Consider the following 23,666-nt stretch of genomic DNA (forward strand, 5'->3'; position numbering starts at 1 on the left):
AATTTATAACAGCTGCATTTTGATATATGTGCAGTCGTAGACTGTGTCTACGTCACTGTGTCTGCAGCTGCATATGTCATGTGCAGCTGGCTGTTTTATCTATCTAATAGTTCCACTGCTTTTGATGGGGTTGAACTATCGTGCTGAAATCTCGCAGACCAAGTCACTTGTATGAGCATTTAAAAGTGTATTGCACATGGAATACGCAGGGCTACCAGTCTCTTTGGTCATCTAAATATAGCCTAAATCTAATTCGGATGGTTTCCGGATTCGGATATGGTTGTAAGGAGCGACACGGCTCAATAGTAACCGAAACTCTAAAAAACGGAATTTTGATATTAGTGTATACATCAAAAGAATCGGCTTACTATGCAGATTCCGAATATATAAGATTCATTAACATGGTGATTCATTACTTGGTGGTACCCGTAAAAGGCCACAAGCCTTAGAAAATCTGTTGGGTTTTCGAAGAAGGGAGGAAACACCCACTATAAGTATAGAAAAAAAAATCAAATAGGTCGAGTATATCAGAGAACCCTCCTGTAGAAGTTTCAAGCTCCTATATGAAAAATTGTGGAATTTTGTATTTTTTGCCAGAAGAAAGATCACGGATGAAGTTTGACTGTTTGTCCCAATGTTTAAGAAGGGCTCCTGAAACAGTAGGGGCGTTTAATTAAAATAGTAAGGTTTTTAAAAAGTCCTAAAGAATTTAGCGTGAAGAGCATGGCATTGAGGAGGTGGGCAATTTCTTCATATATGAAATAATTTCTGTTCATTTTTAGTTTTAATGTTCCTTCTTACTTTCAGTTGAAAAAACTTTTTTTTTTATAGATTAAACACTATGTACTTTTTCTGGAAAATCAGATTTTAGCAGTTAAATCTTGCACTATGTCTATTTTGGTAAGCAAAAACATACTCGAGGGCTATACATAATTATATTATTATAGCGTAAACATAATGGCTATTCTCCAGGCTCTATCATCCATAAAATACTAAGTCCAGTGAAGTTAGAGTCTAGTTGTTTGAATTGGTTAAGCGGGAACTTATATAACGACGAAACATTACAGACGAAAAGCGTTTTCAAATCTAATGAATTGGGTTTGCTTTTTTATGTTCATGGTTCAACGTGGCAACACTGACGATTGCTTTATTCTTGCTTTGATAACATGATGTTTCGGTTAAAATTAAATCAGTTAGCGGTCTTGTTTCTGAATTTTCTTCCGTGTTTATGGGCCTAACTTTTTAAGTTTTCTAGTAATTCACCTAGATTAATGATTTTTCTTTATTTATATGAAAAATATGTTTATATGCAGTTATGCATTTTCTGGTAGTAGCGGATGCTAAATAAAAAAAAAAGATATTTCTTTAAAAATCAGCAAAACTGAGCTAAAAGAAGAAAATGTAACTTTCCTATGAAGGTGTATTTGTTGTTAGAAATCAACAGATTATTCGCACTTGAATTTTGACGGACGTAAAGCGTTATCTATTTTAATAGTTTTTTCCTTGATTGTGGTAAAGTTGTGGATTACAAAATCGAAACCAGAATTTGATTTTCTTACCGTGAATTGAAATCAAAATCCATGATCAGATTGAAATCGAATTCGATGATCAGATTGTCAATTTGAGAATCTGGATTTTTAATCAAAAAGGCTTTATATTAATGACTGTTATCATTTTCAATAAGAGCCAAGACCTCATATGGCACTTGTAACGAGGTTGGACGAGTCAAAAGTCAAGATTTTCTTCCCACCAAGTTTCATTACGATCTCTCCACTCTAAGTGTTTTCCAAGATTTCTGGTTCCCCCCCTTCAACTCCCCCCAATATCACCGGATCCGGTCAGTATTTAAAATAAGAGCTCTGAGACACGAGGCTCTTCAAATATCAAATTTCATTAAGATCTGATAACCCGTTCGTAAGCTAAGAATACCTCATTTTGTCTAATTTTTTCGAATTAACCGTCCTTCCTCTCGCTCCCTGATGGTCGAATCGGGGAAGCGATTATTTCTAATTTATTCTGATCGAGTCCCTGATACACCTGCCAACTTTCAGCGATCGCTCTATTGATCACGTATCTAATTTCGGATCTTTTTCATGTAAAAATTGGGGTGGTCCGTGATTCGAAGCTGAGACCTCTCGCACCCGTAGATCACAAGCCATAGTTAAAAAGAACAATCATTTGTTTTATCGGCAAATAAAATTCTTTTCAACTATCTTGTTTGCTCGCTTCCCCCCAAATGGTCGAATCGGGGAAGAGACTATTTCTAATTTAATCTTGTCTGGTCCCTGAACGCATGCCAACTTTCATCGTCCTAGCTTATCTGGAAGTGCCCAAATTAGTGAAAGCGGAACGGACAGACAGACCGACAGAAATTTCGATGGGTATATGTCGCTTGGTAAATAACAAGTGCCATAAAAATGGCACATTTTTTGACAACATGAATGTCTCTAATGATTGCAGAGAGAAAGGTCTCACCCAAAAGCTTAACTTTACTGCTTCCAATTACTGGTTAAGTTGGTTGCTGAAATTATGCTCTGTGTAAACTGTTTGGATATGACTTATCAGGTCTTATGGTCTCTAGAACCAAAAGTGGCTGCTACTAAGATGTAGAAGGCAGAAAGTAGTAGGAAGGAAAAAAAGTAGAAGGAAGTTCAACAGTTTTTTTTATTGTTTTTTTTTTAATTTTACTTCCCTTTAGTTTTTTTTATTTTAAGGTTTATTTTATTTTCATATTTAACTAAAAGGATAAGACTCTTCTGGTCTTATGGTTTCTTGTCCCAAAAGTGGCTGTTACTGAAAAGTAGAAGGAAACTCGCCAAATTTTATTCTTAGTTTTCTTCCTTTTTTTCTATTTCTTGTTTTCTTTTAGTTTTTATTTTTATGTTCAGCTATAAGGATAAGACACTTCAGATGTTATTATTTATAGACCCAAAAGTGGCTACTACTGGAAAGCATAAGGAAACTCACCTAAGTTTTATTTCTAGTTTTCTCTTCTTTTTTTTTTAGATTATAATTTTTACTTCACGTGGGTTATGAAAGTTATGAAAAATTGATGCAAACGTAAAAAAATAAAATTGTCGAGCATCTTTGTCTTAGCTTATGCTTCACTTTATTGTCTGATGGATAAAGTAGTATTAATGAAACTTGAACCTCGACTCTGTGAAATTCATGATATTCTTTTAGAAAAATAATAGTTTTATAGGTTTTGAAAAACAATTTGGTGCTTCATGTCAAAAGCTTAAGAGATATTTAAATGGAAGTGGTATCAACCAAGATGTAGTAAGGCCAAATACATCTTCAATGATTTTTAGTAAATTATTACTTGCCAATTAATAAAATAAATGAATTGTATAAAAGAACTAGAAAATCAAGTCCGTAATTTCGGTGGCCAACAAGACGAATTTTTAACTCTGTCTTCATTAGAAATAAACGAATATTTATCCGTGTGAACACCTTTTCTCCTCAGGGGAGACAAAATATCACTGCCATAGCGAAATTTGATCTCATTAGATACCAAGTCATAGTCTAGAATGTTTTATAAATTTCATCATGAAATGTCATCAACTGGTCAAAATGTCCAGTTGGAAATGTCAAAGCTTACTTTAGGTCAAGCTCATGCTCCAGCCTCTTGTGAAAACTGGGCTCTGTGGCAGACAAGAGTAAGTCAACTCCGTGAGGAAGATATGTCAACAACGTCCAGTGAAACTGAATTAGCAGCAAACAGCGTGTGGCTCGTTACCCACTGTAAGCCATGTCCTCATTGTAAGTCCCCTATTCAGAAAAACGAAGGCTGTAATCATATCAAGTGTTCAAAATGCAAACATGATTTTTGCTGGCTGTGTTTGGAATCGTGGAAGAAGCATTCTTCTGCTACAGGTGGCTACTTTAGATGTAATCGGTACGAAGCAGTGTCTAAGGCCGATGAACACCAAGGAATGCTTATATCAGAGGTATGATCTAATAATTATGTGATAATAACGTATGGGCAACCACGTCGATAGGGCTTTAGCTCATACTCTTTTTAACGATGAGTGGGGGAATTGACAAGAGAGGAATTTAAATTTTTTTTTCGGAAAGTTGATAAAAAAAGATCCAATATCATCCAGCGTCACCAAGGAAAATTATTAAATTAGTTAGGAAAAACTAAATAAGAAAGCTGGTTGTATAGATTTTGCTTTCTCTTTGCTTACTTTCGCTTTACATTAAAATAAATATCAAGGGGTACACTTCTGTCAAAAGATTACAAAACTTGTATTTATATGCATTAAATTATTCTTATAACTAACAATTTTTTTTTGTATACTAACCTAGCCTTAAGTGCTTTATGATAATTTAGGTAGTTTAAAGATCAAAGAACCTGCTTAGTTTCAGAAGCTCAGGTTCGTTCTCAATTAAACATGTATGTGGTAAAGATTAAGACATGACAAGGATATGTGACAAGGACCGAATATGTAAGTTTCGATCATTGTGACAAGGATTTCTAATTTATTCTGATTCCAAGTATGTAAATTTTTGTAAATATGAAAGGTCCACATCATGAACTATCCATGATTATCTGCCAAGTAAAAAAAGAATGTTCAAACAAAGAAACAATGGAATAGAAATTTCTTTTTAATTCACAGCGTTTCGGAAATGAAATAGTTTATTTTCCCTTTATTTACTTTAAACAGTAAAATTCTCACTTCAATTGAATAAAACTCGGATGAACTAATTGACTTTATATTTTGCAATCTAAAATGCTTTCAGCTAGACAATGGTATGGCAAATAGTGGGGGTTAAGTGTGTGGTAGCACCCTTCATAATCAGAAAGATATCTGTTTCTTTTCAGTTTTGATGTCACTCCTTACTTTCAGTAAAAAAAATACTTTTTTTGTTTCATATGATGCCGGAGCAATTTCATAGATTGTTGTTTTCTGCCAACCGTCTACGGCTAAACGGAAAGCAAGCCAGTCTTCGGCTGGGATGGGGGACGACATAAGAAAATATTTAAGGGGAATGGGAACTTCTTGGGAAGGTGTAAAGAGGGAGGCTTTGAATAGATTTACATGGAGGAGGAGCGTGCGTAGCTGTGATGGTTTCTGGTGGCTTGGTGCTGCCTTGAGTTTTTAGTAGTATTAGTAGAAGCAGGTCTTAACAGTATAATTAGTCATTGTAGTTGCGACAGCGGACCTTCTGATAAGCATGAACGCTTATTCTAGTCTGCAAATTAAAGAAAAGATAGGGAATTAAACTGAAATATTTAAAACTACACCTATTGAATCCTTGTACTGTAAGTTTTTCCATCGGAATCTAAGATTTGTAATCAATTTATTTACCCTGGGTTTCTTCCAATTATGTAGTAGTCTAATAGAGCCTCTTATTAGTAGATATTTGAATGCCCTAAGCATTTTGGACCTGGCTTGAAAAGTGTCTTTGACTTGTTCATTGAACTTCTTACAGTATCATGATTTAATAGTCAGCCAAAATGGTGTATTTCAGTAAGCCGGATTTCTCATAATCAGATTTTTTCTAACAATAAGACTTTTAAGTAAAACAGATCTTCAATGAATATTGTACAAAATGAAGATATTTCTTTTGTACTCATTTCTAATTGAAGTAAGGTATACATGTGAAGGAATAAGGTTTATTGACTCCATGGCTACCTTTTTAAGCCTGGGAAACGTACCTAAGAAACCTGAGATCTTGGTAAGAAGCATTTTAATGTGGTTATTCGCCCATAAGTGCCTGGATTCTGGATGTGTGAGGGCCTGAGAGAGGCTAGGTTCTGACCCTCCTAGCTCAGCTAAAATTTTATTAATGAGTCTGCAACCAAATAAGGTCGTGGTAGTTTCTTTCAGCATCAATTCTTTAGATTAATGACTCCTTGGGAGCTTGGAAGACTGTTGAATTTTTCATTTATTTTAACTAGACGTTTTTAGATTCTAGCCCACATACTCCCTGTTCACTAAGGCTTGAAAGTGTCTGTGAGAATTTTTGTGGTGACTTATTTAATGCGCAATTCTGATAAGTCTACCCTGTTATGTCTCAGGGCTAAGGGATCAAGTTGGAATTGCATGATTTTTTAGGGGGGTAAGTCGGTATCGAATATTATGTTTAAGGAAAAGGGCAAATTGTTTCTCTCCAGTCTTCACAAACGTTTATACGATTCTTATTTTTTCCTATTTCATGCTTGCGCATCGAAAGGTTCTAAGGATAGTTTTAGAATAGTTCTTCTGTTACAGCTTTTTTACAGCATCTCTTGGTCGAACGAGAACCAGCTTGCTAGATTTATTGCTCTCTATTGATATCAAGTTCATGCCTTATAATTACTATATTGTTTTCTTATCATCTTTCTTACAGAAGGGATTAAATAAGGTTCTAAAATCACTAATATGTCCTTTATCAAATTATATATTTTGTAGCTTATCTCTCATTGGCCCTTGTCAACCAACAATTAAAAAACAATTGGAAAGTGATAAAAAATAGCCATTTCTAGCTGATTCAACAATATTAGCCATTATCTTAATAATAAAGTGTTAATTTAAAAACTAACTATAGTACTAACTAATATAAGGGAGTTTTGAAAAACATGCACTCTAAAAATTGATGTTAGATAGAAATAAAACCTACACTGTTGGAATCACCATGGCTGGATACCCTTTATAGGAAACTTAGTCAACTGGCTTGAGAACATAAAAAAAATCGCTTTTTTGCATGTGTTGCATTGATGTGTCCTTTTTTCTTTCTTTCTCTATCTTTTTCACTGCTAGCGTTACTGAAATATCTTAGAGAGCTGTTTAAGGGCTCATTTTAAAGGAAATTGTTGTTTCTAGAGACTTTTGTAAGTACCAAAGCGTAATATTTAAGGTAAATCCGTTTTTAGACAAAAAACTGCTTTGGAACTATTGCTGAATCCACAGGCAAAAGAGTTTGACAATATCTGCACAAAAAATCATATGATTTTACGTATCGAGCAATCTCACCATGTGGGGTAGAACAGAAAGTGACGTGAGTAGCAAAATTTTTAGACCTAGTAATTTCTTAAGTCGATATGAGGTATTTCTTTTGCTCGTTTTTATGCTGTGGTCCCAGGACGTTCTGTAAACCCTTGCTGCTCCTTCTTTTTATGATTGAATAGGACTTCATGGATCTTGTTTGCTATTTAGGCTTGATGCTCACATAACGGGTAATTTTCTAATAACTTTCTAACTTTCTCTATTTATGTCTAGGCAACGTATCAAAATGAAAGACTGAGTGAATTGAACCGTTTTCTTCATTATTATTCACGTCATGTGAATCATAATCATTCCCGTCAACTTGAAGAGCCACTTCATCTCGACTCCAAGAAAAAGATGGAGCTAATGGCTAATGTAGCTGAGCCTGAAAAGAAAGGCAAAGATTTTTCGAAATTTCAGTTTCTTGAAGACTGTCTTGGGGAGTTGATCAAAGCCAGGTGGCTTCTTAGCGGCTCATATGCTTATGCTTTCTTTTTGAGGGATAATACGAAATATAAAGTTACTTTTGAGAGACTTCAGGTAATCATTCTCTGTAATTATTGATGTAGAACTGTGTGATTATTAAACTATATACGGGCTATTAGAGTAAAGACTCTTCCACCGAGAACTTCTGAGGGACCCACATTAAAGAGTTAAAAAAAAAAAGTGTGACGCGGTGTTGACACTTATGCAGTTACTTCTGCTTACAGTTTTTAGCTATTGCTAAACGAAAAAAACAAGTCAATAGTAGTTCTATACTTTTAAATGTAGATAACTTTTTTACTGACTCTTTTTTGAACTTACATTTTTAATCCCTCTTTTTTGTTACTTGTTTCTTGTAAAGCCCTCGCATTCCTTGATGCCTGGCATTATTGATTTTCTGCAAATGACATGTAAATACCTTTCCTTGATGCCTGACATTATTGATTTTCTGCAAATGACATGTAAAGACCTGCAGTATTACACAAAATATATATTACTTTATTTGGGAGTCGGAGGGAGCGAGGGTGAATACCCAACAGGCAAAGGAGTTTGATTTCTCTGGGTGTTGGATTATTCAGACTGATATGGGAGAACTCTATGTCAGCTGCTCTATTTGTGAGAAAGTATATTAATTTAATTATATTAATTAGCAAAAAGTATTGGCTCATGGCTATATAATCAGCCATACATATTAGCACAAAAATAACACCTTCCAGTTTGCAAAACAAAAAACAAAACCGAATAAAACTAGATCTACGTTGCATGGGCAACGTGAGGTGTTGCGGCAACCTTTGTTCGGCTTCGCCGAATGAAGTGTTGCGGGAGCAACCCTTTGGTTTTATTTCCTCGCTTCGATTAAACGCTGAAGTTGTTAATCTGTAAGGATCTTAAAGTAAACACTAGGTACACCAATTCGCAAAAGTTGAAACTCCTCATCGCTGAAGATGATTGTAGCCTAACAGCCGATTATTACTTACAAGTCCCTTACATGTCGTACCACTGGAACCAAATTGGTCTTACCATCAAATACACCGGAAACAAATAATAGGTACACCAACTAGCAAAAGTTGCGAACCGCTCATTGCCAAAGATGATTATGAGCTAACAGCCGCCTGTTACTTAAAACTCCCCTATATGTCTCACAATTGATATCGGTCTATTTTTGGTTTCGGTTTGTACCTTGCTACTGAAGTTGTCAACCCCTTTAAACTTTCAAACTGGTATATCTCATAAAGGAATTTTTCCACCAAAAAATGGATGACATATGCTTTGATCAGCTCATCAAGAGCTATCGACTGCCGTCGAAAAAAAATCTCTGTCTTAGTTCAAAAGTTGACTTTTTTGCCGTAGCCAAGTTTCTAACGTCATCACTTAGAAAGGAGCAAAGGATAAACTCTAATTTCTTTAGCAACGATAAAGTTTAAGAGGCACATCTGATACCATTTCTCCACCGCAATCCCAAGTGCAAAAAACCGAATGAAAAACTCAGCTGAAATCACGAACAGAAATGGGTAGAAACAGTAGATTTTCGGCCCCAGGCAAGAGTTCTACGAAGCTTTCCAAAATGCAAAGTCATATTCACCAATCCGGCCTAAGGTCCACACTTTCCGTATAAACCGCAAAGGTAAGAGTCTTACCACTTTCTAGAAATAAGCTGAAATCGGTGTGCTAGGAAAAAAAAAAACACGACAAAACCGAAGCGTTGCTCTCGCAACACAAATATTTTCCTATGCTCTACCGTTACTTTAACATACCACCAGATCCATCCAGTTATTTCAAAATTCCTGCATCCTAAGAGATCTTAATCAAAGGTAAGGCTTTAACTTAGTCTTTTAGTTCTTTAAAAATTTGTAACGCTATAGCCGCGCTTTTTGCATGAATAAAGGCTTTTTAATGCTGGGACGTTGCAAGAAACTTTTTCTCTCCCCAAGGGACAGAAAATTTTCTCGTAGTACCCCAAACTTTTCCAGAACAATTAAAAGTTGGGCATTTCTGAATAGGACTGCCTACTGTATTTTATTGAAGTTGAAATATTGCTTCTAGAACAATCCATTGTATAGTAGCTAAGTGACTAAGTTTTATTGCGCTAAAAGCCCTTGGGCCATGGTACTGAAAAAAAATAGAAGAGAGTTTACTTTTAAATGATTGATATCACATAAACATAACATAAGCAAAGAATAACAAAAATTCTTGCCTCACTATTATCAAATGGCTGCTCATTGTTTTCACTTTAATTCCTTTTTAAAAACAATGCACAAAAATCAGCGTGGGATCACAAGAATCAGGGTAGCTAGAATCACAAGAATCTACTTTTTTGTTCGATTGCCAACCTGAGAAAATTTCATAAAAATTTTTGACACTTGAAAACAACCATCCCTCATTACATTCACCAGCCATCTCTCATCGAACCTACACTTTCCATACACTTCATTTCTTGCAGAAACCATAATATTTTATTATGGTTTCTTCAGTTTTGTGAGAAACACAAGTGACAGCATTGGTGTGACGGTCGTTAAAATTATTAATATTTTGACTTAAAAACTTTCACACTCCTTTCTTTCTTACTAGTATTTTTCAAATTATTTGAAGCATCCATAGTAACAATTACCTTAACGTAGTCCATCGAACATATGCTTAATGGATTCTGGATTGTTTAACTTAAATTAGAATATAAAAAACAATGTCAGTACTTTTAACTTGATAGACAACTAATAGTTCTACTCTTTCTTGTTCAAAAAGAATCAGAGAAAAAAAAATTCTCAAAATAAAGAAACAAACAATACTACAGTCAGTAGAAGGAAAAGACGAACTGAAACGAAGTAGATCGGGAAAAATGCTCATCTGATCAACAACTGAAACAAATGGTTTATGTTTCACTTTAATCCACTCAGTCTTTTCAATATTGCTAATTAAATTCACTTACAGTCTTTCAATACTGCTATTTTAATTGAACACTGAATTCTTGATCAGATGAGCATTTTTCCAATTAGTCACAAAGGAGTATACGCTAGAATGCTTTATGCGTGTCGTCCGACAGGCTTTGCTGCTGACGTATAATGAATGACTGTCAAAACGAAGTAGATGTTTCACCTGGATGAAAAAAGGCGTCTTTAACGATAAATGTAGACGAACATTAAAGATAAAATCTAAAATAATCTATAAAACCTAAAATTAAATAAAATCTAAAACTAAGAAATAAAAAGCAATCCCATGTCTACATATACTACTGCGATTGAGCACCGCAGAAGTATTTGTTTACAGAATTGCGAGTGCTTTAATGTATCGCGTCCGTTTTTTATCTTTCTTAAATGCTGTTCGGTTTCTTTTGTTTCTCATTCAAAAGTTAATCGTAACAAATTGGTGCTCGTTTTCTTTGTTTCTTCTTCCATATGATTTTTAGTATTATCTTTGGTATTATTATTTTCGTTCGTTTCATCCTTCGGCTTCTTCCGTAGTATTCGTGTCCGCTTTGGTATATTTCTTAAATGCTGTTCTGTTTCTTATGTTTCTTATTCCAAAGTTAATCGTACCGAATTGGTGCTCGTTTTCTTTTCTTCTTCTTTTGTATTATTTGAAGCTAATATTGCTACCACAGAGAGGATTGAACTCACATCCTATATTTCTAAAGGTGAGTTATTCCCACGAAGTATTTGTTTACAAAATTGCTTCAATGAGAACACTGAAGTGACTCTTTTGTGTTTCGCGTCCGTTTTGGTATCTTTATTAAATGCTGTTCCGTTTCTTATGTTTCTCATTCCAAAGTTAATCGTACCAAATTAATGCTCATTTTCTTTTCTTCTTCTTTCGCCTTATCTTTCGTATTATTATCTTCTTTTGTATTATCTTTCGTCTCCTTCGTATTATTCGTGTCCGTTTTGGTATCTTTCTTAAATGCTGCTCTGTTTCTTTTGTTTTTCATTCAGTTAACCGTGTTAACCGTTAACCGTGTTAACCGTGCCAAATTGGGGCTCGCTTTCTTTTCCTCTTCTTTTGTATCATTTGAAGCTATTATTGCTACCGCAGAGGGGATTGAACTCACATCCTTTATTTCTAAAGGCGAGTCATTTCCACTTTATTATGGTAAATAGCCAGTGCTCGTATAAAGCTGGAGGAAGGCTCGTTTAATCTATAACTTTTGCTGTGTTGTTACTTCTACTGAGTTTTTGTCTGATAAGCCTTTTTTTTAATTTTTAAAAATTTTTGGCAGAAGAAACATAGTTCTTATTTACTAATCGTTAGTCCAAATCTCGGGGGGAAGAGGGGATGCTCCCACACTCTGTTTCGTAAGTAAGAAGTAATATAGTGGGTATAGAAGAATTGGGTATCCAAAAGTTTATGTTGTTAAGAGCATGGTAACGACTGGCAAAAAGGCATGATAAGTAATAATATGTAATGAGCAATGGTTGTCAGTGGTAACTGAACCTTTAAAGAAAACTAGTTTGATTATATAATATGAACGTCTAAAGAATATGCTTAATATGGTGATTCAATAAGTTTGAGTCACAAGTAATAACGAAGACCTGACTGCCTTTTCATCATACAAAATAGGACACGATAAGTAGGAAATTTATGAGGACATTGAATAACACTGTGACAATAACCTAAGTGGATATTTCGGTCATGTATGCAACACCAGTGACATATATCATAAAATAAACCAAAAGGAAGCAAACATACACCAAAGAATTCATCGATAAAAAACATTTTCAAAGTAAAATAATTTTCTTATTTGTTTTATATTATGTTTCGCTGATGACTGCTAAAATCTGTCGAGAATCTTTGTCATAATTTATGCTTCACTTTATTGTCTGAGGGATAAAGTAGTATTAATGAAACTTGAAACTCGACTCTGTGAAATTCACGTTATTCTTTTAGAAAAATAATAGTTATATAGGTCTTGAAAAACAATTTGGTAGGTTTATCAAAAGTTTAAGAGATATTTAAATGAAAGTGGAGTCAACCAACATGTGGTAAGGCCAAATAGATCTTCATTGATTTTTAATAAGTCACTAGCTTTTGGGGTAGCGCTTCGCGCCACCCCAACACCTAGTTGGTGGGGCGCTTCGCGTAAGTCGTTACGCGCCATATTAGTTACGCGCCATTGTAGTTGTGTCCCTGTGTCCCACCTGTGAATAGATATATATATATATATATATATATATATATATATATATATATATATATATATATATATATATATATATATATATTATATATATATATATATATATATATATATATATGTTGCATATAAATAGATTGTCAGGTTTACTGACTCTTGAACATGCAACATATAATAGTCCATGGGAAAAACAATCCGTATTCAGATCTATACCTCATTATTCTAATGATGTGTCCCTGTGTCCCGGTCGTCATTTATATTCCCTGTGTCCCGGTCGTCATTTGTGTCCCGGTGTCCCTGTTTGTAATTTCTCTTTGAGTGTCCCGGTCGTCATTTATATTCCCTGTGTCCCGGTGTCCTGGTCGTCATTTGTGTCCCGGTCTGTAATTTCTATTCGAACAATCCAATCCCTTGTCCCGGTCGTCATTTATATATCCCGCCTGTGCCCCCGGCGTCCCCGTTGTAGTTGTATCCATGTGTCCCGGTCGTCATTTATATTCCCTGTGTCCCGGTCGTGATTTGTGTCCGGGTGTCTCAGTCTGTAATTTCTCTTTGAGGTTCCCGGTCGTCATTTATATTCCCTGTGTCCCGGTCGTCATTTGTGTCCCGGTGTCCCGGTATAACCCGGTATTTCATCAGTTGATAAACATGACGTCAGTCGACAAACAACTTCATGACGCATACAGCTCAATCCTTATAATGACGTCAGTCGACAAACATGACGTCAGTCGACACACACACACAGAGACAACTTATTTTTATATATATAGATTACTTGCCAATTAATAAAGTAAATGAAGTGTATAGAAGACAAAACACAAAATCACGAAGAAAAGAAGAAAAAAACATTTTCGAAGTAAAATAATTTTCTTATTTGCTTTATATTATGTTTCGCTGATGACTGCTTTTGCATATATAGCTGAAGAATCCACTTAGCTTGTATTCACTGTCTTTAAACATTCCCTCGTCATTTCCCTATTTTGTATAAGTTTCAGTCACCCTTCAAAAGTAATAAGCACCAAAATGTTGTACATGAGATATTCTTTTTCTTACTTTGATAATTAATCGAATTTAAAAGACTGATTTAAAATATATCTTTTAAAAGTTGATTTAAAAGATTGTTTTAAAGTGTTGAGGTCTAATTGTTGATAACAAAAGTGAACGTGGTTCAGAATTTCTGAGTAACCCGTTTTGTCTTTTCTAGAGTGAACTTGAATCGTTTACAGAAGCCTTGTCTGGCGTAGTAGCTAGACCAATCCTTCGTGCCTCAAAGCGGACTATCGTCCAAGCTGGTATCAAAGTTCGAAGAAAACGTCATGAATTATTATACGCTGTTGAAAGAACATCCTTAAACTCAAAAAAGAAGTTTACAGATCAAGTAAGTAATTTCAATGATTGTGTTGCTGTTGTATATCAAAACGAGATAACATAGGGAAATGCAGAAAAACTAGGCAAGTTACTTCCAATAAAAAAAGAAAATGCGAATATAACTATATCTCAAAATTATACTTTTATGTCTTTTATTAAACAACTTTTTATCATTCACGTTATGAACATTACTGCAACACCATGAATTTGAGTTGAATTTGTTCAGCTACTTAATGTTAGAATTCAAATGAAATTAAGCTAAAAAAATAGACATGTATACATCAAGTCATTTGAATAACCAAGTTTTTAAAAACAAATTTTATTGATCTAAGAGTAAACACTATGAAAACGTTATAAATTGTTATTTTCGGTTTAAAGACATAAGCTTAATTTCTTCAATATCCTTGAGGGAGGGAGTTGGAGCCAATTATCCCAAATCAAGAGAAAATGACAGTGAAAACAGAAAAATGAGACAAATAATATTATTAAAGCAAAGATATACTAAAGAAAACTAACTTGTTTCTATGGATGTTTGAATTATACAGACTTATGTTAGTTTTGACATGATTTGTGAAGAAACTAAATTTCAGCTGGGGGGATGGCAAATTGGGGTCTGGGAGGAGTATGCCTTCTGCTACAGAGCAAATTACACTCCTATAAAAAGAATATCAAATAAGACATTTAAAGATTTAATAAGTCATTTCAGTAATTATTCTGATTTTACTATACAAATTTCATCATGCTTGGGATGAACAGTGTGTAACCGCCATGAGCAAATACCTAGTGATGATTATTGTTGGAAACCAGCAACAAAAAAAATATTGCGGTTGATAATTTGATTAAAATCAATGCAGAAACTTGAAAATATTTAGGGTTTTGGAGCGGTTTCTTTGGCCCATCCCCTTTCCTTACCGCGAGTTTCTGTTTTGGAATAGAATCATTTGGCTCCAGAATTTTTACGTAAGTCATTTATACAATCATTCTGTTTTATCATAACAAATATTTAATCATTTGCTTATGGAATGTTTTTTATTATTGAATGCTTGTAAACTACGAGACCAGACAATGTTAACCGTGTCCACCTTTCATCTAGTGAATATAGATTAATATTTTAGTTGTTTGTTGAAATTATTTTGACAAAAAAAATTTATTGAAATTATTTTGACAAAAAAAGCAGCTATACAAGCTAGAAACAGAAGCACATTTTGTTTCTTCAAAAAAAAAAATAACATTTTGGACTAAAGAGAGATTTCAAATTTTTGAGGTTTAGTTTCGTGTGCTTTAACTTTTGTGTAAATTTTAAGTTTTGAATGCAGAATTAAATGCTTGTCTATGTGCATCGAAAAAAAACAAACAATTATATAGAAAAGATAGAAGCAGAAGTAACTTCCTTCTGTTTGTGAAAAAAGAAACATTTTGGATCAAACAGAGGTTAAAAAAAAAAAAAAAAAAAAAAAAAAAAAAAAATCGATTTATGTGGATCAACAATTTTTTTTTTAATTTAGTAGTCTATAGGATTTTTTTGCTCACTAAATTCTTATTAATTTAAGTGAAAAGTACTTGAAAGTAAGCGAAAGACCTCCTTACTTTCTCAGAAAGAGATCTTGTTTCTTACCCGGTTCTCCCAGGCTGGATTTCTGGGCATTTAATTTGGAGTTAAATTACAGAATGCCTAGCTTGTCTAAATAATCGCCAACAACTTGTTTTAACGATTCGTATGGAGTAGATTTTAAATTATTTTACGCGCAATTTTTCAACCTGGAGAGGTGAAATTTTCAACCCTGACCTAAAACTGCAAGCGCATCGAATATTCAACCATGCGAAGACATTGATCTTTGTCGAGTAACAAGCAAAATTCAACTTATTTGAGAATCTAGATTTAGTTGACAAAACTTTTAGCTCTTGCTGTAGGCTATAAACTATAAGGGGTTAAATTTGTTTTTATTTGTCTAAATATAATGAAGATAGTAACATTAAACAACAAAGAGAGATGAAACTTCACAAAAAAAAAACATCAAACATGACTGCGGCCAGTAGAAAGGAAAGACTAAAATAACGCGGATATTTCGCCTGTATCAAAATAAGCACAAGATAAAAAGAAAAAACACTAAACTAAAAGCAAATAAAACCACCACCAATAATAATAAATAACAGTTGTCGCTACTGATCCACGTAGGGAAAAGAAGCTATTAGAGTTACTTCAATGAGAACATCAAAGCAACTGGGAAAAAAATTATGAAAATTGAAACTTAGTTAACTTTTCTGTTGCGAAATAATCCTCTTGTAAGCTAATATTGAAACAACTCTTTTTGGTCTAGTAGGTAATCTTGTCCCCTGGTGATTGTGTAAAATTTTAATTCCCTTATTGACTATTGGTTCATTTTTCAAAAGACAATCATAAATTGGGTCAAAATTTAAATTCCCCGTTTCTTTATTTATTGAAAGATTAGCAAATATATGTTTTTTAATTTCTATAGCCTCCCTCGCCCACTGAGAAAAACCCCTATCATTAGAAATTGCTGTAGCCTCATCAAATTGTATAAAATGTTCGGGATGAAAGAATGTATGTTTAGCCAGAGCCGAAACAAAAGTTTCAGGAGGCTTTCTTAATTGTAGGTTTTTTTCTATTGAGTTGCGATGCTCAATAAATCTTTCAGTAAATTGTTGGTGAGTTGTACCAAAATAAAACTTTCCACAAGAACAAGGACTTTTATACACCCCACTAACTAAATCTCCCCGGGTTAAATCCTTCTCAGAATTAAGAAAACTACCTAATGGTCTCACTGATTGGAAACAAGTGTCAATGTTATAATTACGCAAAATTCGTTTAAGCATTTGCGTAAAAATATTATATTTTATTTTATTTTTATTTTCGTAAACATAGAAAAACGAGAAAAAGAGAACTCGACAGTAGAAGAACTGTCAAGAAAAAGAAAAACTTAAAACAAGAACTATAATCGGATTTGGCAGAACTCCTTTTTCGCAATTTAAGCCGAATAGTTCTATAGATTACCATTATAGATAACTCATAGATAATAGGTGCAAATTTTATACAACTTCTGACAAAAGAAAGCTGTGCTGGTAACCCGCTAGTAACTGGCACGCTATCTTTGTGTATGTCATACCCTTATGCGCAGTGCCAATGGAATATGCATTACTTTTCATATCTTATTATTGCATAAAAAAGGGTAAATAAATACTGTTTATGTTTCTGTTCTTAATTGTAGGGTTTTTTCTATTGAGTTGCGATGCTCAATAAATATTTCAGTATATTGTTGGTGAGTTGTACCAAAATAAAACTTTCCACAAGAACAAGGAATTTTATACACCCTCAACTAAATCTCCCCGGGTTAAATCCTTCTCAGAATTAAAAAAAAACTACCTAATGGTCTCACTGATTGGAAATAAGTACCAATGTTGTGTTTACCTAAAATTCGTTTAAGCATCTCCCCCAAAGTAGGTACATAAGGCAAAGAAATGAACCTTTTCGGCATTTTTAATTCTGGACACTTTGAAACCCCAGTAACCCTATTGTTGTGTTTAATGCGTATATTTTTTATTATTTTATCAATGAATTTAATCGGGTAACTATTACAAAATAAAATATCCCTCAAATACAACAATTCAGAATCTAAAAACTTCTGGGAATAAATTCTGAAAGCTCTATCCACCAGTGCAATCACAGCCCTTCGTTTCACTGAAACAGGGTGGCACGAGTGAAAGTTCAAATGCCTGTCACTGTGTGTAGGCTTTCTATATACTGAAAAAGGTAAATGGAAATCACTTTTAATCAATAGGATATCAAGAAAAGGTAGTTTGTCATTTTCTTCAAACTCCATTGTAAGTTTTACATTTTTATCAAAACTACTAGCTGTTGGGGTGGCGCTTCGCGCTACCCCAACACCTAGTTGGTGGGGGCGCTTTGCGCCCCCCAAGCCCCCCCGCGTGCGTAAGTCGTTACGCGCCATATTAATTACGCGCCATTGTAGTTATGTCCCTGTGTACCACCTATGAATATAGATAGATCTAGATATGTGTTTTGAACTACGTAAAACTTGCGAATATACAACATTCTTGGCTTTCCCATTGTCTGTGCATATACAAAGCCTTATGTACTTATAATGACGTCATATGCAAACGCTCTTATTACAAACAAACAAACATGCATACACACAACTCATTTTTATATAGATAGATAGATAGATAGATACAATACAAATTAACTGCGTAAAACTTGCGAATATACAACATTCTTCGCTGTCCAATTGTCAGTGCATATAAATAGATTGTCAGGTTTAACGACCCTCGAACATGCAACATACAATTGTCCATGGGAAAAACAATCAGTATTAAGATCTATACCACATTTTTCTAATGATTGACCTTGAGCTTTGTTGATAGTGATTGGAAATGCTAATCGAATTGGGAATTGCAATCTTTTAAATTGAAAAGGCAGATCCGTTGGAATCATGGGAATGCGAGAAATAAGAACAGCTTCGCCCTCAAAAGGCCCTGTCAAGATTGTGGCCTCTATTACGTTTTCCATTGTCTTTTTTACGGCAAGTCGCGTGCCATTGCAAAGCTTTGGTGGGTTTATGTTACGTAACAATATTATTGGTACGCCTATTTTTAGTTGTAGCACGTGTGGTGGAAACCCTGAAAGATCCACGGAATGTAAAAATTCAGATGGATAATTAACCGTCTCATTTGGTTCCAAAACTGTGTCGACTGACTTGTAAAGGACTGCCTGGTCTCGAATCTTGGTCAAAACAATATTGTTGATTTCGTGGACGTCTATATTTTTGGGTGCAAGAATCGCTCTTTCACTTAGCCATTTATTATTTTTATAATTGTTTAGAATATTCGGAAATACTTTTTCAATCAATTCATGCCGCAAGCCTGTTTTCACGTTGCTCTTGTGATTCCTCGGCACGCCTTCTTTTTTCACTTTCTCTTTTAGCAGCAAGTCTGGTGTCGCGTTGCTCTGGTACTTTCTCGACACGCCTTCGTGGACGGAAATTGCACATTCCTAATCTGGCATTATCTCTTGAAGCCGCAAGCCTGTTTTCACGTTGCTCTTGTGATTCCTCGGCACGCTTTCTGTTCTTACTTTCTCTATCAGCCGCAAGCCTGTTTTCTTGCTGTTCTTGTGATTCCTCGGCACGCTTTCTTTTCTTACTTTCTCTATCAGCAGCAAGTTTTTTGGCATAGACTCTTTGAGCAGCTTCCTCGGCTGTTGCCATTGTAGGTTCTTCAGTCATTTTATAATTAAACATTTTTCCGTCCACGATCTTCTTACAATTAAAAATTTGTCTTTGAACGAATTTCTTAAATAACTTTAATGACGTCATCGTCATAACAAACATGACCACAACTAACTTCATGACGACATGACGACATGATGACATGACGTCACTCGACAGACATAACACACAAACAACTTATTTTTATATACATAGATTTAAATGTTTATGGAAAAGGTCTAAGAACTCTAAACCGTGTTTTCAAATGCAAACCACATCATCCATAAATCTGCCCCAGAAACAAGGGGAGAGCCTAAAACTGTGTATAGCGGAGGTTTCAATAGATTCCATGAAGAGATTTGCCAACAAAGGGGAGAGAGATGCCCCCATAGCCAAAAAAAAGACCTGTTTGTAAAATTCACCTCTGAAACCAAAATAATGAGAATATTCACTAGCAAGGATAACCAACTTCATAATGACTTCAATCTCCGAACTGACGTTTGGAGATTCAATCTGTAGTTTTGATGTAGTGTCCATGTATTCAAATTGTAACGTGAAAAAGTGCGAAGATATATCAAGCATTAAATTACAAAAGCACTTTGATTTGATACAAGATGTGACCATGGCTAGTTTGGAGATTGAAATCATTATGAAGTTGGTTATCCTTGTAATTGAATATTTTCTTTATTTTGGTTTTAGAGGTGGAGTGGAATATGATGTGGAATGAATCAAAATGTGATGGGTCACCATATTTTAGTTTTGTGTTTTGTTTTAAGGTTTGTTTTTTATATTTTTATCAGCTTTATTCTGCACTGAGGACGGTAAAGCGGAGATCTTACCGAAACATTTGTATAATTTTTTTATTTTTTTACTGGCTGGTTATTGTCCTTGTCCTTCTTTTCTTTGCGATTTTGTGTTTTTGTCATGATTAGCCAGTGGGGTCTCAGAAATTATTTCAGGCTCTTATTCTTTATAGGAATTCGTCAACGCATCAATTAGGTCAACTCTTCATTCAGTCAACTCTTCAATTAGGGCATTAAGTCCAGCCAATCCTTGGATTTTCAACAGAAGACGACCATCAATGTTAAATTCTAACCTGGTTTGGCCTCCAGAGGAAGAAGAAGAGGTTTGGTTTTGTGCTTTCGTAGATATTTTGTATATTAGTATGTTAATGTTTTTGACTCCGTTAACTCTTAAAAGGAAATACTATGAGATTTCAAAGTGGCATTATTAACCAATAAGGTAGTATCACTTGCAGTTGGACAGGTTTGGGCTAAACGGTTGTTGAATTGAAAGAGGACTGAATTAAGCTAGGATTGAATTGCACAGAGTTTGAGTTTAATGTGGTTGAGTTGCACGAGTATTGATTTGAGTGAGGGTTGAGTTGCGCAAGGGTTAAGTTGTACAGGGGTTCAGGTGCACAAAGGTTCATTTAAATGGAGGTTCAGTTGCACAGGTGTTGAGTTGCACGGGGGTTATTCGCAAAGGGATTCAGTTGCACAAAAGGTCCAGTTACACAAGAGTTCAGTTCCATGAGGGCTTAGTGAAACGGGACTTGAGTCGCATGAGGGTTAAGTTGCACGAAGGTTGAATTAAATGCGGTTTGAGCTTGACGAGGGTTCAGTCGCATGGGGGCTCAGTAGCACGGGGCTTCTGTTGCTCCTGGAGTTAGGGGTACGAGGGTTCAGTAGCTTTGGAACCTATGAAAAGTGTTTTGTTCAGACAATATTCTTAATAAGCATAAACAAGCTTAGAGGACGGCCCAAAAATAGATACCAAGTTAATGATCTTTTAAGTTTTTTTCGGGTGAATATACGTACAATTTTGAATAACAAAATTTAAATACCACGAGAGGGGCATCAGAATTTTAGAAATGTCTTGGTGGGGCCCGAAGTCGGTTGGGAACCACTGAGTTAATTGAAAAAATGCTTTCTTTACTTTTATCGTAAAAAAAATTCACTATGTTGCATAAATGATGTTTAGCTTCAAAAGTTCATAATAATGTGTTTGGGACTAGTAAAATTAACTTGTATTTCCGACTGTGAACACTACAACTGATCTTCTTAGTTATAGTGAAGCGTTCAGTAATTTCTTATACCACACTACTTTTCCCTTTACAAAAGAGTTTAAGAGAGAAAAACGTGTTTAATATAATAAATCAGTTACCACACTGCTTTTCCATTTACAAGAGAGTCTAAGAGAGAAAACGGGTTCAAATTAAATAACGCAGTTACAGGCCTACTAAAACGTGCTAAAAACAAATGCAGCAACCTAACATTAACTAATAAAAATTCCAAATATTTAGACTCCACTTCCGGGAGCCTTTATCAACGGGAAAAAAAGAAAAAAGAAAAAAACTTAGTTAATCATCTAAAGAAAAAGACAAAGAACAACACAAACAGTAGAGGAAAAAAGAGGAAAAGACGAAACAAAGAAATAAAACTCACATCTTAATCAAACTGACAACTTATGGGATAACTGACAGTGGTAAGGCACCAAAATCTGTAGATAATTTTCCTCTATAAGATCAGATTGGCAAATGGGATATCTAAACCCCATTTGCCAATCTTATCGTATTTATTTGTTTTGTCGGCAAAAAAAGATCTTAAATCGAAACACAAACCACACTATTGGAACTGCCTTGGCCCTAACTCCCGGTCTCTTACAAAGGAACCTTAGGGTCTCTTGGCTTGAATATCAAGAATCCATGGGCTTGAAAAATAAGGAAAGTGGTTGCAACCATCTTATTCTGTTTAGAAAGCTTCTTTTTTTCCGTTTTTCCCCACTGTTAACGGGGTATAGGAACAACATTGAAAGTTATTTAATGGTTCATTTTAATGGAAATTGTTACGTCTACTTGGTTTTGTAATTTAAAAAAAAATATTTTTGAAATAAATAATTTTGTACGAAAAAATGCATTTTCGTATACAAAAACGTGGTTCCATTGATAGCCGCAACCTTTTAAAAGATAAACAGGGCCAATACTAACCAAAGAAAATAGCCCATAACCCCTAAAAATGGTATCATATGAAAACACAATGTACATTATATAAAATGCAATAATATTTTTATGGTTTTAACAACAATTTTACCTTTTGGATTGAAACTAGAATAATCCCTGATAATTAAAAAAAAACATATTTATTTCAGTTCTCAGTTCAAAACATCTAAAGTTTTTGTATAAAATGTAAAGATATCTGTAGTGTCTTGTTCTACTTTGTAATTGATACAGTTTTTAAGTTATTGTAGTTTTAAGTTCAGAATCTCTTCAGTTAGTATATAAATAGCAAAAATATTTATAGTGTTTTGTAGCAATGTTACCTTTTCAATTAATTGTGAACGGTATAGAAAACCTCATGGCTATCTCATCCATGTTAAATATTTTTAGCATATCTGGCAACAACTGACGTATAAGGGCATTGTTTTGGTTTTTATCTAGCACTGCAATCTGTGTTTGCTACGTTTTTCCTTTTTTTTACTGGGCCTTCTGAATTCAGCTTTTTCATGAAAATTCTATTTCAACTTGTCTAAGAATACGGTGCATACAAGTTTGATAGTTTTAACACAGATTTGTAGAGATTTGTGAAACAATAACTTGACTTTAAAGGGTTTGTGCCTTAAATCGGCCCTCTATTATGGTAGGGAAAATAATGCTTGTTTACTTTTATCCAAAGAATTGGAATTAAAATGGACTATGTATCAATTATTTTGATCCTTAACTGATATGACTTGTAAACTCTCAACACTTTCCTGTCATTATTGTTGGACTACAGAATAGTTTAGTAACCATCCTGCAATGTATTTAATCTGTGATAAAACCCTTTCTTTTCTATTAAGCTGCCAAAACCAACAGAACACTTTTAATATAGAAAGAAACACAAAAAATAAATCATGCAATAGCAAAAACCAAGGAGCTTTAGTAATGACTAATTCTTATATTTTGCTACATGTCTTATATTGTTTTCTTTTTTCTTCTTCTTTATCATTTTGACTACCTACATTTTTAGGATGCAGAACTTGGCGAGGATACGCTGATGTCACGAACAGACGTATCACGTAAGTATCTTGTTCACAACTTATCCATTTCTACCCTTTTCTTAAGTTTGATGTTAAAGTCGAATGGGGAAGTAATATGTAAGTCTAGTTATTAAAGCGTAGAAGAAAAAAAGTCTATGTTCGTTAAATGAAGATCAATTGGTTAGTCAAATCTACACCTGTAAAAAAGCTACAATTCTTTATATTAGCCTAAACTAACCAAATAGAGAAATGAGGTATCTCAACAAAATTGATAAGACATATTTGTTATTTTTTTATTTTTATTTTTTGTTTGTTTACATCCTAGTTGAAACTTCTAAGCAGCATGTTCTACTTTTCAGAATTTCTTTTAAATGAGCCTGTTTTAGTTTTATATCCTCAAGAACTTTGGCTATTCTTGCCACTTTCCCAATACCCTTGCTGTTCCCAGTTCTAAAAAAT

General features: G+C 34.4%; 1 protein-coding gene across 4 annotated transcripts in view; it reads left to right on the forward strand.

Moving 5' to 3' along the window:
* The window catches only part of LOC136031765 (ankyrin repeat and IBR domain-containing protein 1-like), a 90,089-nt gene that overhangs the window by 40,327 nt on the left and 26,096 nt on the right, over nt 1-23,666 (forward strand). For all 4 annotated transcript variants that reach the window (XM_065711510.1, XM_065711508.1, XM_065711509.1 and 1 more), the window contains exons 8-12: nt 3,607-3,950; nt 7,209-7,514; nt 13,784-13,957; nt 20,167-20,316; nt 23,198-23,246. In XM_065711510.1, the coding sequence (XP_065567582.1) occupies nt 3,607-3,950; nt 7,209-7,514; nt 13,784-13,957; nt 20,167-20,316; nt 23,198-23,246 (1,023 nt within the window). The remainder of the gene's footprint in view (nt 1-3,606; nt 3,951-7,208; nt 7,515-13,783; nt 13,958-20,166; nt 20,317-23,197; nt 23,247-23,666) is intronic.

The sequence above is a fragment of the Artemia franciscana genome, chromosome 10 (assembly GCF_032884065.1).
Source record: "Artemia franciscana chromosome 10, ASM3288406v1, whole genome shotgun sequence".
Classification (NCBI taxonomy): Eukaryota; Metazoa; Arthropoda; class Branchiopoda; order Anostraca; family Artemiidae; genus Artemia; species Artemia franciscana.